General features: G+C 43.8%; 3 protein-coding genes across 3 annotated transcripts; 1 reads left to right on the top strand and 2 right to left on the bottom strand.

Annotated features, from left to right (window-relative positions):
- Positions 1-2,313: 2,313 nt before the first annotated feature.
- Positions 2,314-2,712, bottom strand: LOC136106709 (histone H2A type 1-H-like). Its single transcript, XM_065847287.2, has one exon. The coding sequence runs from the start codon at positions 2,710-2,712 to the stop codon at positions 2,314-2,316; it is 399 nt and encodes a 132-aa protein (XP_065703359.2).
- A 3,330-nt stretch (positions 2,713-6,042) lies between these two features.
- Positions 6,043-6,462, bottom strand: LOC136106771 (late histone H2A.1-like). The gene has a single exon (XM_065847417.2). The coding sequence runs from the start codon at positions 6,460-6,462 to the stop codon at positions 6,043-6,045; it is 420 nt and encodes a 139-aa protein (XP_065703489.1).
- A 3,058-nt stretch (positions 6,463-9,520) lies between these two features.
- On the top strand, positions 9,521-16,310 carry PDCL3 (phosducin like 3). The gene is made up of 6 exons (XM_065829487.2): positions 9,521-9,629; positions 11,008-11,137; positions 11,825-11,915; positions 12,598-12,741; positions 13,686-13,894; positions 15,904-16,310. The coding sequence occupies exons 1-6, from the start codon at positions 9,624-9,626 to the stop codon at positions 16,044-16,046; spliced, it is 723 nt and encodes a 240-aa protein (XP_065685559.1). The 5' UTR covers positions 9,521-9,623; the 3' UTR covers positions 16,047-16,310.
- The last annotated feature ends 206 nt before the right edge of the window (positions 16,311-16,516 follow it).

Genomic DNA, 16,516 nt, shown 5'->3' with positions numbered 1-16,516 from the left:
ATTTTCCCTTTTTTGGTATTTTTTCTACAGGCACAGGGGTTTGCTGAAACCTCCCGTTCCATGGGTCATTTCAACTCACGTACCTGGTGTGATACAGCTTCTCTTCAGGCAGAGGCCTTTGAAAATCCCATGGAACTTCACAGTCAGAGCCCATGTCGTGGAGGCACTGGAGGCAATCTTTGCCTCAGCAGCTCCAGTCATCATCCCATCCTCAGCCTCTTTTTCCTGCCCCCATGGAAACCCTGGAGTTGTACCAGAATCATTGTGAAAGGCACACACATTTAGTTCGACATGAGTTCTGCTTTTTGAAAAGAAGAAAAGGTTTAACACCTGAGCCCAGCAGCAGCTGGTTTGCAGCAGGTGCCATAAGCAGCTGTGTTGGCACAGTAGAGGGAACACTACAGTGTGGCAGGAGCTGCAGGAGCCCATGATGCTGCTGGGCACCCATGCTGTGGCTGGCTGGCTTGGACAAACCAGGAGCAGCCCTCTGAGACAACACAGTGCAAAATATAACTGTCAGCCTGACAGGGAAATGGGACTGTTTTTCTTCAAATGTAGCTCATATGGCCAGCGTTGATCAAAACTGCTGTAGAAGAACATGCAGCAGCCCCCTAAGAAGCTGCTCTTGCTTTCCAAGACACCAGCTGGAGAGTTTGGTTTATGGTGCAGGTCAGCACTTCAGCACCATTTCACCCTCTAGATCTGTAGCCAAAGTTGCCGCGGGCAGCAACAGCTGATCTTGTGGCTGCCCTCCGAATTACATTTCTCTACAGTTCACACTATAAATCACTTACCTGCAGTGCCCACAGCAGCCACTCATACTGGGGCTGACCCAATACTAATACTCTTCTCTCTTTGCCTTCTCATAGCATGACCTCTAGTAGGTATTTGCAGCTTACACACACGCTAGAGGTTTCTCATACAGAAAGTCCTCTGGCTGCAGTCCCACAAAACCTCATTCCTGGCTTCTTGCCCTTTGTTTAAACTCCCTAGCCTGCCTATACAAAGAGGTGAACTCTGCAGCCCATTCTTCAAAACGCCCCAGTTCTCACAAGACCAGAGGACCAGGGAGATACTGGAGTCACTGGAGAAAAAGCAGCAGCATACTATGGGTTACTATAGGGCAGATAGAAGAAACAGTCTTCCAAACCTTGGGCTGGTATGGTCAGTCTTGATGGAGTTCTCTAAATAGCCTTTTTACCTGGCTGGATTACTACATCTGAAGCTGGTGGACACCAGGGCATGCCTTTTCTTTCTTGTTCTGTGGTATGAACAGAATAATTCAAACACCTAGTAATGCACTTATAAAGCTCGAGTGGCATCCTGCTGGTGAAGCTGTTAAACAAATTTTTCCACAGCATAACAGATTAGTACTAGTATGTGTCCAGCATAACATTGCAAGCCCGAGGGCAAATCTAATAGTGCTCAGGTAGCCTTTCAAACTGCTTCGGTGGAAGACAAGTGTTTTGGAGGCTCCTGGAGAAGGTTACTCCCTGAACTGCCTTTTAACACACAGGTTTCCTTGATCAGGATCGTAATGGAACAAGCCTCAAAGTAGTAAAGGGGATTCACAGTACCAGAGAGACAGAAATTATATTTGGATTCATTCTTAAGATCAGTTTCTAAAAGATCTTTAAGGCTAAAGCACTGACAAGGTTTATATACTGTCTGTAGAAGACTCCTTGGATTGAACTCCATTAATGCAGAAACTCAGGACAATTCCAACACAATCTTTGAACCAAGGTGTGTGCAGCAACACTCTCAAGTTACAGCACAGCTCTACCTTCGTATCCAGATGTTAGAGAAGATAATTGATCAGCTTTATCCTCATTATAAGGCAGTCCAGTTTAAGTTTTCCAGGTGCATCTACTTACCCTGAGTAGTTAACTGTGCCCATGATGAAGTCTAAAGTGGTCAGGTGAAGTAGACTTCTGCTCAATATTGAATAAGGAGATTCCAGTCATGCACACAGAGACACAAGCTTTAAAGATCATAGAGCAGGTTTCCTTAGATAACTGCATTGCCAAAGAAAAAAATCTGTTTGGTGCAACGAATATTTTATAGAAGGGAGTAAGAAGCACGTGAGTCCTTTGAGCGCTTATGTATTCATAGTAGTCATTGGCTGACTTTTTGGTTTTGAAGGACATACCTAGGAAAACTTAACTATCAACCCCATCTTTAGCAGCTTTCCAGACATGTACACAGTTACACACACACCAATTTAGATCAAATATGTCAAGCAGCATGAAAAAACTCTGAGCTGTGAAGAAAGCCAGTGCTAACAATACCACAAGGTCAGAAGCCTGGTGGCAGCTAGAACTCCTGCGACTGGACATATCTGTGGGGTCGTTTAAGCAAGGCGGTCTTCTTAGGAAGAAGTTCGGGAAGAACATTAGGTAACACCCCTCCTTCAGTAATGGTCACACGGGAGAAGACCTCATGCAACTCATCATCATTTCTCACGGCCAGCTGGATGTCCCTGGGTGTGACCCTGGCTCTCTTGTTTTCCCATGCAGCGATCACCACCAGCTCCATGATCTCTGTGATCAGAGACTCCAGCACTGCAGCGCCATGACTGATCCTGTCAGTGTAGTTGCCTCTTTTAAGGAGCCTGTAGACACGACCCACAGGGAACTGCAGATGAGTCTTGGCTGATTTGGTTTTCCTTGGTACCAGGAGGAGGTCTGTGGTTTTCTTCCCATGTTCAGACATTCTAACACCAATCTATTATAAAAAGACCAATAATTGAAAAAAAAAAACAAAAACAGACACAGAAATCAAGTCCTTTCTTCCTCCTCATTTCACCGCCTTCCAAAAAACCTTACAAGTCAGCTTTCCCCACTCAAATTTTGCTAGTTGTTCATACTTTTGTTTAAAGGAGCAGATGGGTCAGGCTCTGCTCTAGGAGAGTCTGACAAGTTCCCAGCCAAGGGAAATCTACAAACTCAGCCAGAGCGGGAGGTCAGCCATCTGCTACATTTCCAAAAAGTCTTCAAGACAGTAAGGTAGAACTTAGGAGCAAGGTCTTCTGACCCAGTATCAAAGAAGAACTTCTGTTAAGGAGAAAAGTTAAACAAACTAGGCTTCAGGATAGTTACAAGTGTTCAGAAACCACACAGGGAAGCATCATTGAACTTACCCCTGGTAAGAATCTACATAGCTTCTTCAATCATCAACTTGGGATAGTCAGAACTAAAAATCCATCTCTTTGTCTGAAATAAGAACAACAGAAAAGAACTTCATCTACTGGATATCACTTCAAATTGATCTTTCTTTCCAGAAGTGAGGGGACCTATTGCTGCAAGATAGCAGGCCACAATCAGGAATGAGACTTATGGGAAGTAGGGAAGATTTGTTTTACACCAGATGCCTTAATTGCTCCACTCAGCACACTGTACATCAGGATACTACAAATGCAGGAGTTTATCTAACACAAAGAAAACATGCTGTCATTTTTTAATAACAAATTCTCACCCAAATAAGCTATTGACTTAGTATCTTTTCCAACAATACCAATACCCAAATCCCTCAAACCACAACTTCTGGCAAGCACGACCTCCTTTTAAACTCGATAGTGATAGCCATATCACTACCAGCTCTTGCACCACTTAATACCTCCTGGGTGAGCAATAATTCGGCTACTCAAAATAAAAAACAATCAAGGTCCCAACACAAGAGCATCAGAATTTGTCACTACTCCTCACAGAGCTGCTTAGCACCTTGTTAACTGATCTTCTCTAGAAACAAGCCTAATATTTACTGCCTCAGGGAACTTCAGTTTCTCTGATTGGCAGTTCATTTCTTACAGCTGGAAGGGGGCAGAGCTCACCTTGCTGGAGGCATCAAGGATTAAAACTGGCAACCCGTACCGCTGTTCTTTGTGTTTCCAGTAGTAGCCAAATTGCTTTGTAACTGTGCTGCAGAGCCTAGGTAAAACTCAGGATCTCTGACATCAGGTCCTCTCTCTTCTAGGAGTTGTCCTCATCTGCCACACAGTCCAGCTTTATTCCAAAGTCATGCACAGCTGTGTTGCAGGGTATGTTTTTTCTAGGGTCAAGGTTCTGGTGACAGCTGAATATTTTTTTCTTTAATATACGAGTGCTAGAAAGTTGAGCCCTGGCCCAAAATAAACTTTTGCTGAGCATCTGGGTTAGGAGATAGATATTTACCCTCTGTTACTGTGAAGCCAGAGAGGCAAGTTTTCAGATCACTATGCTGTCTGGTTAATTTACAAATAGGTTGAGCTACTGGCTAGAAGAAAGCAAACAAGATTGCTCTTGATCAAAGAAATGCTTAAAAAAAATTCACTTTTTAATTGGAACAGTACTTCACCACAAATTCTGCCTTTGGCTGTAAGTAGAGGTAGGGCCACAGAGCTCACTCACTGTTCTTTATCACACAGAAAATGGCAGGTGAAGGCATTTCTAGAAGCTATTTGAGCACCGGCCATGCCTTGCAGGGTCTATTTGGTGTGGTGCAGAGCAGGTTCTGAGGAGCATCTTGCATCAAGGAGCAGCATGATGACTGACACACTGTTCTCCAGATTAGCAGAGGGTGCTGTAAGTGCTATGTTTAAAATGACACAAAATTAGTACCTTGCTTGAGTCTTCTACCATTACTTTAAACCCTTAGAATTTTGCTTAGTCCAAAGAAATAATCAGTCTAAAGCCTGCTTTCCCTTGCCATAGTCAAATGGAGGAAATAATTTGAGTTTCGTGTGTTCATTTCTCAGGTACCTTTTTTAAAGCTTTTTTTTTTTTTTCCCATTCACAGGTGTAAACACTCAGCACAAGGCTAGTTGTACATAGCACATCTTCACTATATAGACAGAGCTTAAGATCTGCCCTCAGATGTTTACTTACTTCTCATTGCTACAGCATCCTCCACTTTTTCTCACTTCACTGGGTTAATTGCAGGCCACCCAAGATCTCATATAGTTGCTTTTGAAAACCAGGCAGCATACAATGGCTGTTCCAGCTGCCCACCACCCTACAATCAATGTCCACTCAGTCAGGTATCCTCTCTTCCCATTTCTGTGTAAGCACAGCTTGAAATGAGTCATCAGCATCCTAAAACCCACCCAGTAGGCTCTGACACCACCATGCTTTGAGGGGGTGAAGGAGCTAAGTCAAACTCAACAGGACAGGCAGATTTATTTTCAAATAAAAAGTTCATGCTCCAGCTACAGTTTAGGAAGCTGGTTCTAACCAGCTCTTCTCTCTGTGAGATGCTATGAAATCTGTCAGGCACAGCCTTAGGGGTAGACTGATCCTAATGCAGCTGCAGCAGACCCCTGGTTTCCAGCTCAACAACATGCCTCAGCACCCACTATGAACAGAGAAACCCTGGGCACGTTCCTGAGGGAAGACTTTCAATAACCAAGTCAGGAAAAGCCTGGGGGTTTGTTTGGATATAGAAACTTCTAGTTTTCCTGCACTTATAGACAGAAGCAAGACAGTCACCTCTACCAACAGCACAAATATTGCACCAGATTTTAAATAAACTGCCTGTAGTTGTTACAGCAAGATGGAGGGGACAGAGGTTTAGTGTCACATTGGAGCAGTCTACAGAGAGGTAGTTGTTCAGTACTGCTTTCAGCTTCATAAGCAATAAGACTTTAAAGCACAGAGTTACTAACTTCGAACACAGAGTTAAACAACCTCTGAGACACTAAACAACTTGCACTATGAATCTGTGGTGGAGGAAAAGTTCACATGAATGGCAACATGCATCTGGGCTCCTCTGGCTGCTCCACAACAGTTACCCATAACACATTTTCAAAAGTAAACATGAACTTGGCTTTTTAAAAAACTATTTGGGTGATATGCTAGATGCTTTTGGGCATTTTCTGTGTTATTCCATCCCTAGAAGGGGAGCTGAGAAAAGAAAGAAAAAGAGCAGTGTTGCTTTCTAGGAACTTTATTACAAGCTTTAAAAATGTATTAAAACTAGCATGAAAAATATATGACAAAGAAGTAAACACATAAATAAGTGCTATTGAGTCCAATAATCTGTAAACGCACAGACCAGGAAAAGCAGGTTTCACTTCTGATCACCTAGTTGCTGAGAAGAAACAGAATCTCTGGCAGTTTTATTGGGAAGGAGCTGGGAAAGGATATTCGGCAACACCCCTCCTTCAGCGATGGTGACACAGCAGAAGATCTTGTTCAGCTCATCATCATTTCTCACGGCCAGCTGGATGTGCCTTGGTGTGATCCTTTTTTTCTTGTTTTCCTCTGCAGCATTCCCCGCCAGCTCTGTGATCTCCGCAGTCAGATACTCCAGCACCGCAGTCAGGTAGATGGCAGCCCCAAGACTGATCCTGTCAGTGTAGTTGCCCCTTTTGAGGAGCCCGTAGATACGGCCCACAGGGAACTGCAGACCAGCCCTGGCTGATTTGTTTTTCTTTGGTGCAGCTCCGGGTTTGCCAGCTGCTGCATGTTTCTTGCCACGTCCAGACATTCTGATGAGTGAGGATGCACAAAGGGTTGGAGATCTTCAAGTTAACCACGTACTCGGGGTACAGATAGCTGGCAGCAAGGAGAGACAACAGCAAGGTGAATTACACTTCTGGCTCTTCCACATAAAGAAGAAAGCTTGTTCTTTACTTGAGGATACAGAGCTACACATCACAGTTCATTAATAGCAGAGCTCAGATTTTAACTACTAGCCTGTTACAGCCTACCTTTCATGAGAGAGACCTCATAAAACCAGCATGATCTGATAACTTGTCAAGAAAGGCTCATTAAAGTAGATATGAAGAGCTCAAAATAAAAGAGGATTTCCCCCTGCTACCTGGAACATATTTGACATAGATGCACAGCAAGTCTTCTTCAATTATATTGTTCTTAAACTCCTTAACTGTTACCTCAAAGCTCACTTGAGGCCAGGCCTGCCTCTCCTTCCAAGAAAAATCTGTATTCTAACTTCAATCATTATCAAGTTAGATCTTCCTTTCATTTTAAATCTAACAACTGAAGAATTCCTGCATCTTACACACAAACCAACCAACCCACAACAACAAAAAACAAAACAACAACAAAAATCACCAAACCAAAACCAAACCAAATTCCAAGAGGCTTTCATACAAAGTTCTCAATTAATTCCCCAAAGGATAATCTCTGGCTGCTACAATAGAACTGGAGGTGTTCTGCACCAGAAAAAGGAAGAATTGACTTGGACAGCACAATACAGACTAAAGAATAGAAATTACCATCTATTTACTCCAGAATTAGTAAATTCAGTCCAGTTAGAGTACTCTTACAGTTGGAGTACCAAAAATATTAATTTAAATAACACTTCTAATCTATGAGTAAATTGAACAGTTAACTTCCAACACAGCTGTTTCCAATACCCAAGAACATCCATCACCAGATTAACATGTGAGGGGTCTTTTGTTTGTTTGTTTTGTTTTTATAGAGAAAATTAAATATTTAAGAAAAATCAGAATAACATGTTGGAGAGAAGAACAAAACTAAAATATCTCAGTCCATGATAAACTCCCAAGTAAACCAAGCCACAATTCTTTATCCTTATTATCAGTCAATAATTTTCATTTTCTGATTATTCCCATAACAGACATACAAATGCAGCTAACTTCCAAGATAACATAAAGCCTACAATCACCCCAAATCTTTTACTGTGTATTATGAATGAAAAATATATCCCATTACCTTCAGAATTTCTTATTTTAGCCTAGGCTGTGCTTTCCTATAGCTCACACTCAAAGAAAAAACAAGCTATAGAATATGGTTCCCTTTACCCCTGAGGCTGAATCTTTTTATTAGCGACTTTTTCTCCTCATCAGTGAGTCACCTGAGCAATTAATGAGTCATTCTCACCTGTGGTTCATCTTCCTTCTAAGCCCTAATTTGGGAGAAAAGGAAAAAATACATTATAGATGACCAGAAGCAAATTCTCACAGGTGAGAAAATAATGCTGGGAGGTGTTAGGGAGTAGCTCTGCAGGTTTTTCAGTCTGATATCTAATGCCTTGTTTTGCTTCCCACTGTGTAACTCTTTCCCAGGGTGCATTTAGCAGGCTGCTTTTAGAGGGCATGATGTTGTATCCTTCACTGTGCTGCTGAAACAATCACAAAAGGGGCAAGGCAAGAGCAGAGATGCATTGCAAACCTGGCTGACTCCGATGGTGAGGGATATAGAGTGGGGGGATGAGGAGAAGTTTCTTATGTTGTGCCAGCTGTGAGGATGCGACACCTCGAAACCAGGCAGGAATTCCTCTGCCCTCCATACCTTCCATCCCGCACCCCTTCTGAGCTAATGTTGGTTGGAGGGGTATAAAAAGAGCGTGTGGGCATCTCTCCAGACAAATGGTGCTTTGCATTAAAGCCCTGCTGAGCTGGGTTTTGGGCAGGGCTGAGGCTCACACAGAGCCCTGTTGGATTTACGCAGATTCATGGCTTAGGTGAAAAACCTCTGTACAAAACCCCTCCAGAAGCACTTGTGGGGTGACATGCAGGGGCAGCTGCTTGCAGCCCCAGGGGTAAGTGGGCACCCACTTCAGCTGCTTGCAGGTGGGACTGGTGCCAGCCAGCCCCCGGGTCGCTCCCTGAGGCACCCACACCTCTCTGCTTGCAGATAAAGGACAGGGAGCAGCAAGGACCCTGGCCAGGGGAGGCCAGACAGGCAAGAACCGAGTGTTTCTAAGTCATGCTGCTCTTCACAGTGTGCATGTCAGGGCTCCCTGCCCAGGAAACAAAGCAGGGTCCCCACTGGGAAAAGGGGTCATGCCCATGCAGATGCAGCGGGGGGAACCCAGACCTTTTAAAAACTGGCACTATAGCAGCACTGGGAAATGCTGACAAGGAAAGAGGGAATAAAGAGCACTATAGCAAGAGTTGAAACCCATGAACTCATTTAGCCAGAGCACTCCAGCCCCACTAATTTCAAAGAATCATAGAATAGTTTTGGTTGGAAGGGACCTCCAAAGGCCCGCTAGTCCAACCCCCTGCAATGAGCAGGGACATCTTCAACTAGATCAGGTTGCTCAGAGCCCCGTCCAGCCTGGCCTGGAATGTCTCCAGGGATGGGGCATCTCCCACCTCTCTGGGCAACCTGGGCCAGTGTTTCACCACCCTCATTGTGAAAAATTTCTTCCTCATGTCTGGCCTGAATCTCCCCTCCTTTACTTTACAACCATTACCCCTTGTCCTGTTGCACCAGGATCTGCTAAAGAGCCTGTCTGCACCTTTTTTACAGGCACCTTTTAAATACTGAAAGGCCGCAATAAGGTCTCCCTGGAAACTTCTCTTCTCCAGGTTGAACAACCCCAACTCTCTCAGCCTGTCATCACAGCAGAGCTGTTCCAGCCCTCTGATCACTTTTGTGGCCCCCTCTGGCCCCTCTCCAACAGCTCTCTCTGCACGAAAGGCTCCAGATCTGGACGCTTCCCAGCACGGCACCTCCCCCAAGTCCCCACCGCGCCGCCGGGACAGGCCTTATTAGGCGGTACGGGAAGCGGCAGCGCTCCTGCGCCTGCCTTGCCGGGGAGCACCGCCTCCTTCGGCCGCGCCGCGCACGCCGGGACTGGCCTAGCCCGGCCCAACACAGCCGCGCTGCCGCCGTTGACTGGGCCCTGGCCCCGGCCCCGGCCCCACCGGCAGGATGCAGGTGAGCAGCTGGGGGTCGTGGCTCACCCGGCCCATGTGCGGCCGGTGCTGCGGGGGAGAGCCCGCTGTGGCTGGGCGCCGTGTGTGACACAGGTCTCCGGGCTGGGGGCCTCGGGCCCCGCCGGCAGCCATGGGCCGCCCTCAGCGGCAGAGCGCCCTGGGGCAGCCGGGAGCGGGGCACCCCGCTGTCCTCCCCCTTCCCGTGGGTGAAGGTGTCTGTGGTGTGGCTGTCTTGTTATGAAGCTCCGTGGCCTGGTTTTTGGTGGTTTGGTTTTTTGTTTGTTGTTTTTTTTCAAGTACCATAGTTATTTTGTTGCTGTAGTAAGCAAAGGGATGTTTTAAGCAATTCACCAGTATGTTGATAAACGACAGTAGATGCTGTGAAATGTTGTTGTGTGTGTGTTTTGTTTGTTTTGGTGTGGTGTTTTGTTTTGTTTTTTCTTTTTTTCGGTTGGTTGGCTTTTGTGTGTGTTTTTGGGGGGTTAGTCCAGAAGCACTGTGTTTTGGTCTAGAGAAGAGATGCGATCTTGAGCAGATGTAATGTAAGGTGTATTGACACAAGCCGCAGCAAAGCATTGCATTCAGTTTTCAAAGTGAACTCAAGTAGAGATAATAAGGAAATAAAACCAACCCATGAGTGTTTACCACTGATTTTTCAGGTATTAGAAAACCCACAAACATCACTGCATAATTTGAAAGGACTTCTGCTGAGCTTCTCAGCAGTACACGGGTGGCTGTTGGACTTGTTTTTCAGGGTTTTTGCAACCACTTCGAAGTATAGTGGATTGGTTTGTGTGTTCTTGAACTTTCAGGTGCAGCCTAGGGTGTAGATCTAGATCTGATTCCCTTGCAATGGCCATGTCTGGCAGAGGCTGTACTTGCTTCTCTTTAAGCGCTTGTATAGTCATGCTGACTTGAATCTACCAAGGAGACTTCCCATATACCCAGAGTTAGGTCCATGTGGCTGTTGCTTTTGTGTCATTTCACCAGAATGACCACTGATTTCATGGTCTTTTGTTCTGCTGAGGCTCAGTACATAAGTGCTGTGGCCAGTGTGCTTCCCTGTCACCCGTTTGCTTTCCTGCCCTTTCAACTTGTAAGAGCTGCAACAATGGTTACAATGCTTCAGACCTTTGTATCCTACTAAGACCTGTGCATGCTGTAAATGGGATGGAATAAAATGAAGTCACTCTTCAGGGTACTGGTGTGGGGCCACAAAGAAGCCTCAGCATCAGGAGGATGCATACTGACTTTCTGGTGCCATCCAGACAGTTACTACTTTAGCAGGGTGCTGTGTCTCTTTAGAAACTTACCTGTGTTAACTTCTGGAAGTGGCAAAGTTCTCGAGTGCACATCATCCATTTCTTGTTCTGTTCTAGGACCCAAATGAAGACACAGAGTGGAATGACATCCTCCGCAAGAAAGGTATCCTTCCTCCAAAGGAAAACCTGGAGGAACAGGAGCGTGCAAAGGAAGAGGAGCAGCTTGTCATCCTTCAAAAGTCTCTTGGTGAGTGACCAGGCCGACTCAGACAACAGCAGGACAAGTCTTGGAATGGCTCCTGGGGGAAGCTTGTACAAAGAAATGGCCAGCAGTAATGTTTATATGCCTGTAAAGGAACGTGCCCTTTTCCAAGCCTATAAGGGATACCAAAGCTGCTTCTCGTGTAGGCTGGTCATCTGTTAACAGTATCAAACAAATACGTTCCTGAACTTGTGGATTCTTCCAGCACAGGAGAGCTTTGTTCTTGATGTCAGCTCCATACTTTTACAGAAGTAATGTTGGAAAATTGAAATAGGAACATTGCAAAAGGAGTCTGCTATGTGAATGCGCAAGTAAAAACATCTCATGATGTTACCTGTTTTGTGCTTCCTCCTTCCTCTGTCATGCAGCATACCTGCTGTGTTGTGTGTTAGGTACGTCTCTGCTGTAGCCAACAAACTTGGAAGCTAGTGCAGGTACTCATGTGCTAGTCTAAGCAGCCTTCAGCTCGGAGTCCCTTACGTCATTGTCTTTCCATTTATGTCTCAAGTGCAGAATTTCTAAAAATCCAGTAACAATAATACCTCAAAAAAGCTGTATTTTTCATAATTAATCTGTCTTTAAAGTAAATAAATTCTGTTGGACTGATAAAAGCAGATGAGTTTTAATCTTGGAAAGAGGTTTTTTGATGTATTGATGTTTCTTCCATTCTAGTGAAAACTTACGAGGACATGACTCTGGAAGAACTAGAAGAGAATGAAGATGAATTTAATGAGGAAGATGAGAAAGCTATTGAAATGTACAGGTCAGAGCAGCATGCAGAATTTGGCTTTAATGAAAATTGGAGTGTTTTTTCTTTTATATGCTGTTAGATATTGCTGAAGAGAGGAAAGATGTTGTTAGATCTGATGATAGAAAAAGTGGCTTGTGTTTCTGGTAAAGCTTTTAAGTGTCTTTAATAGGATAACTGGATTTAAATTCAATGTCCTTTACAACCTAGTTTTGCAGAGATAATGTGCACCTGCTGAGTTCATGGCTGGGGATTCTGAGTTCATGGCTGGGGATTCTGAGTACTTTGAAAATCACCTCCAAGATTTCTCAATTTTTGCATGAATGAGATTAAGGTGCTGCAGATTTACATAATTACAGTGTTGGTTTTCCATAATCTCTTTAACTTTTCCATCTCATGTGGGTTTTTCCATTTAGTTTGGTAATGTAGTATCTGCAGAAGAAGTGTCTGCAGAAGGTGGAAATGTGTTGGGGAAAAGCCCTACAATGGAATATAGTTATACTTCTTGCAAGTCGATGTTTTTACTTTCTGGTGCAGGAGAGCATCCATTGACTATGTTGACTTGCTTTTGTCGCTCTGGGGTTTGAAGGAGTTTGTAATGTGCTTCTGAAGTCTGTGTTTCAATCAGCTCCTTTTACGTGTTGTTCTGTCAAAAATGCGTCTCTTCTCAAGATCTTTCTAATTTCTTGCTGTTCAGGCAGCAAAGGTTAGCAGAAATGAAAGCAGCTCAAATGAAGAATAAATTTGGGGAAGTTATGGAGATTTCAGGAAAAGATTATGTTCAGGAGGTTACGAAAGCTGGAAAAGGTATATGGGTAGTCCTGCACCTCTACAAACAAGGGTAAGAATTTGTTTTTAACCTTTAATCCTTTCACTGTCAATAGCTGAAATACTCTGGAGAAATGTGTAGTAATTGTGGAAAATAAGAAGCTGATTCTGGAGTTCTAAGAAATAAAAAATGGATTTAGTAATTTCATTGCTGTTGACTCAATATTGCTGGATTTAGCTCTAAAATGATGTTACTGTGAAATGGCTTTTCTTGTACAACTGTACAGCACAGCATGACTTGTACCATACAGCTACCATAGAGGGAGCTGCTGCCACTGAAATATCCGAGCTTTGGAAATTCTTTTGGATAAAGTGTAAGGGGCTGTGCATTAGAAGGATCACCATGTATCTTTAGCCAGATTTCTAGAGACATAAAAATGGAGTGAACAGGGTTTCCAGTCCTGTCAGCATGGTGGAAAAACTTGTCAAAAAGGTCTGATAAATGGCTAGGTTTTTCTGGACAGGAATAGAAATGCTTGATTTTGATCGTTGGCTTGAATTACCTCGCAAGTGTTCATAATTGTTTACTAGGTTTTTCTAGACAGGGATAGAAATACTTGATTTTGATCGTTGTCTTGAATTGCCTCACAAGTGTTCACCATCATTTGCATACTTTCTTTCAGGACCTGCTTTCTATTTTGCCCTTGCTCATGCAATTTCTAAATATCCTATCTTCGTAAACCGATTTCTCTATATGATAAAGGGGAAGGCTGTATTGCTAATTTTAAAAAACAACAAAAAAACCACCACCACACATCGAAATGTCCAGTGATGCTGGTTTGCTTTGACTGCTAGACTATTGGACAACAAAAGTATTCAGAAGTTAATTGTGGTACATTTGTCTTTCTATAAATGCTTCTCATTGAGCTGATATTTCCAATCTTCCTTCTGGAGCACATTACTGCCTAATTTGCCTTTTATTTTTTCCTTATGTGTGCCTGTTGCTGTTCCCTACAGAATTCCACTCTGTGCCTTAATAAACCAACATATGAGCGGGCTTGCAAGAAAGTTCAAAGATGTGAAATTCATCAAAGCTATCTCTACCACCTGCATTCCCAACTACCCTGATAAGAACCTGCCTACGATATTTGTCTACCTGGAGGGAGACATCAAAGCTCAGTTCATTGGGCCTTTGGTGTTTGGTGGCATGAACCTGACAAGGGACGGTGAGTATCTGCATCTCTGCTCTTCCAAAGGAAAAGCAAAACTGCTTTGCTGGCAATGAGAGAAGTGAAGCTTAGGAGGAGAAGGGAGGTACTAAAACTTGTATTAGTTTTTTTTCTGCACCCTTATGGCTCAACATCATGTAATTAAGGCTATCTTGTAAAAGCAGTGAGTAGCTGAGTAGGACAACGTATAAATATCTATCTTATGTGCATGCAAGTATTCACACCCTGTGATGGGTGAAATAAATTTTCCTGAATGTTTTAAAGGGTAAATAGTACCTGTGCACATTCTTTCCAGCTCTCTTACCTGAAAGACTGACCTTGCCCCCCAGCTACTTGATAATCTATGCACTTGATAACTGGTGCTGCCTGTTGCATTGTAGGACTTCTCATTTCAGTTTCAGGCCAATGGCTCACATTTGTCTGTCTGTCATCCTGGCATGTGGGCTCCACTCTTCATGAACCTTTAGAGAGATCCCGTCTGTTTGTCCAGATGGGGCTGCCAGCCTGAAATTCAGTGGCTTCCTTTTCCTCTTGCCACCTCCTGGAGATAGGGGTAGTCCAGTAGTTCAGGGGACACAAGGCACCATGGGGAGAGGCTGTTACCTTTTCTGGAGGTCACTGTTTTCCCTAGACCTGTTTCTCCTTGCCCATCTCAGCAGCCTGGAGGCAGGCTGAGTCGTGCAGCCTCATCAGTGTGATGTGCTTCAGGAGATGAGGGTGGTGGTACAGATCTCACAGAGCACTGTGGCTCTTCAGTAGAAGCTGCTCTTTGAAGATGAGTGCTTTGGGATGGTATCCTACAGCAGTACTTGAAGACAGAGGTCAGCAGTGGAAAAGGATGTAACCTGGAGGATTTTACTTCAATTAAAAGCAGACTCATCTGCTTTCTGTGTAGGCATGTTGGTCCAGGTACCTTCAGTGTTTTTCAAGGTCAGACTTTAAGGGGCCTCTTCATCTGAAGTGAACCACATTTCAGCAGCATTTCAAGGTCCCTGCTGAATGATGTCACTGCCTATACTGGAATAGGATGCAAAGAGTTTGGGTTTTTTTTTTCTAAAACCGTGAAGTTTACAGGATGTCTTGAGCATGTGCTGTAGAAAACGGTCCCCTACTTTGAACTGTTGGAAGCAGAAAAAACTCACGAACAAGATCACTGATTTGAGAACAGCTATATCTTAACTACAGCAGTTTCCTAATTTTGCACTGAAATGAGCAACAGTAGCAGAACCTGCAGTTAGCTTTCTCCTATTTTTAGCACATAAATAATTGATTTTAGGGGAGTCCAAAGGTGTCTGAGCCAGCTTAGTTCAGTCATTACAGAAAGCTGGGTGCTGAAATTCTGCACTTTTATTTCTTCCTTCTCCTCTAAGCCCAGGTGATTTTCACTAGAGATTAAAGAAAGTGTGAGGTTGTATTCATTACTCTGTAATGTCTGAAGGGAATTAGATTTAATGATAGGGTTGCCAGCAGGACTAGGAGAAAGGTTTCAACTGGATGTGTTGTACTGAGTTTCTACCACTTCTAGGAAGCAATCCAGTTTGAGTCTGTAAAGTAATAGGCCTACTACTGATGGTGGAGTCTCCCTTACTGTCTTGCTAACAAACTAATAGTCAGTGCATGGTGTAGTGGGAAAGGGGTGAATTGCACTTGCAGAGTACATCCCTGAAAAATACCTATGATTCAAATGTGTAAATGGATTCATCACAATTTTTTTTTTTGCCCCTCTGCATATCTATTCTCTCCCTCTTCTGATTGTGATGAACTCAGTATATGACGGAAACAGCTGAAACATATGAGCAGTATTCCTTCACCAGCTTGGGTAGAGCGGGTTCAGGAGATGGGGCAGGAGCGGAGACCTAGGGGTGGAAAAGGAGGAGGAGGAATGGAGCGGGGCCCTGGTTTTGGTGGTGGTGATGACAGGGTGATAAGTCAGCTGGAGAAGCAAGGGTGAGCTTTTTCCAGTTTACTTTGCTATATTCATGGCTCTGTTGTTTTGTTCTCCACAGAACTGGAGTGGAAGATTTCAGAGTCGGGTGCCATCAAAACAGACCTTGAGGAGAACCCCAGGAAGCAGATCCAGGACCAGCTCATGTCCTCAATCAGGACGTGTGTCCCAGCCAAGGGGGAGAGTGACTCAGAGGATGACTAACTCCTGTGACAGCATCAAGATTGATACAGTACACTTGCAGCCAGTGTTCCCACCTAGAGCACTGGAGACTGTCATCAAGATCTCACTGAGCCCCAGAAGGGTGATATTTCAAGACAGCCATTTATCTAGAAACTTTTAGAAACTAATTTTTTTTTTTTTTAAACTTGTTGCAGCTTCACTTAAGATCCTGAAAGACATTTTATATTACGAAGCCTGGGTAAACCTTGCTCAAACTTTTAAAATATAGACATCAGTATAAACAGAGGTCTCTTGTTATTATTTTCTTAATAAATTGCTGACTTCTTTAAGGAAATCTGAAATATGAAGTGGCCATAAGTGCACTGTTTTTGACAAGCTTAACTTGTGTAAATCAAATCTAAATAGCTGGTCTTAAACAATTGGTTATAGCATTTAGTTGGGCCTTCTCTTAGCCCATCGTGTGCCTGACAGCATGGACTGTGTGGAGAACC

The sequence above is a fragment of the Patagioenas fasciata genome, chromosome 1 (assembly GCF_037038585.1).
Source record: "Patagioenas fasciata isolate bPatFas1 chromosome 1, bPatFas1.hap1, whole genome shotgun sequence".
In the NCBI taxonomy this organism is placed as follows: domain Eukaryota; kingdom Metazoa; phylum Chordata; class Aves; order Columbiformes; family Columbidae; genus Patagioenas; species Patagioenas fasciata.
This window is presented reverse-complemented; position numbering and strand designations above follow the sequence as displayed.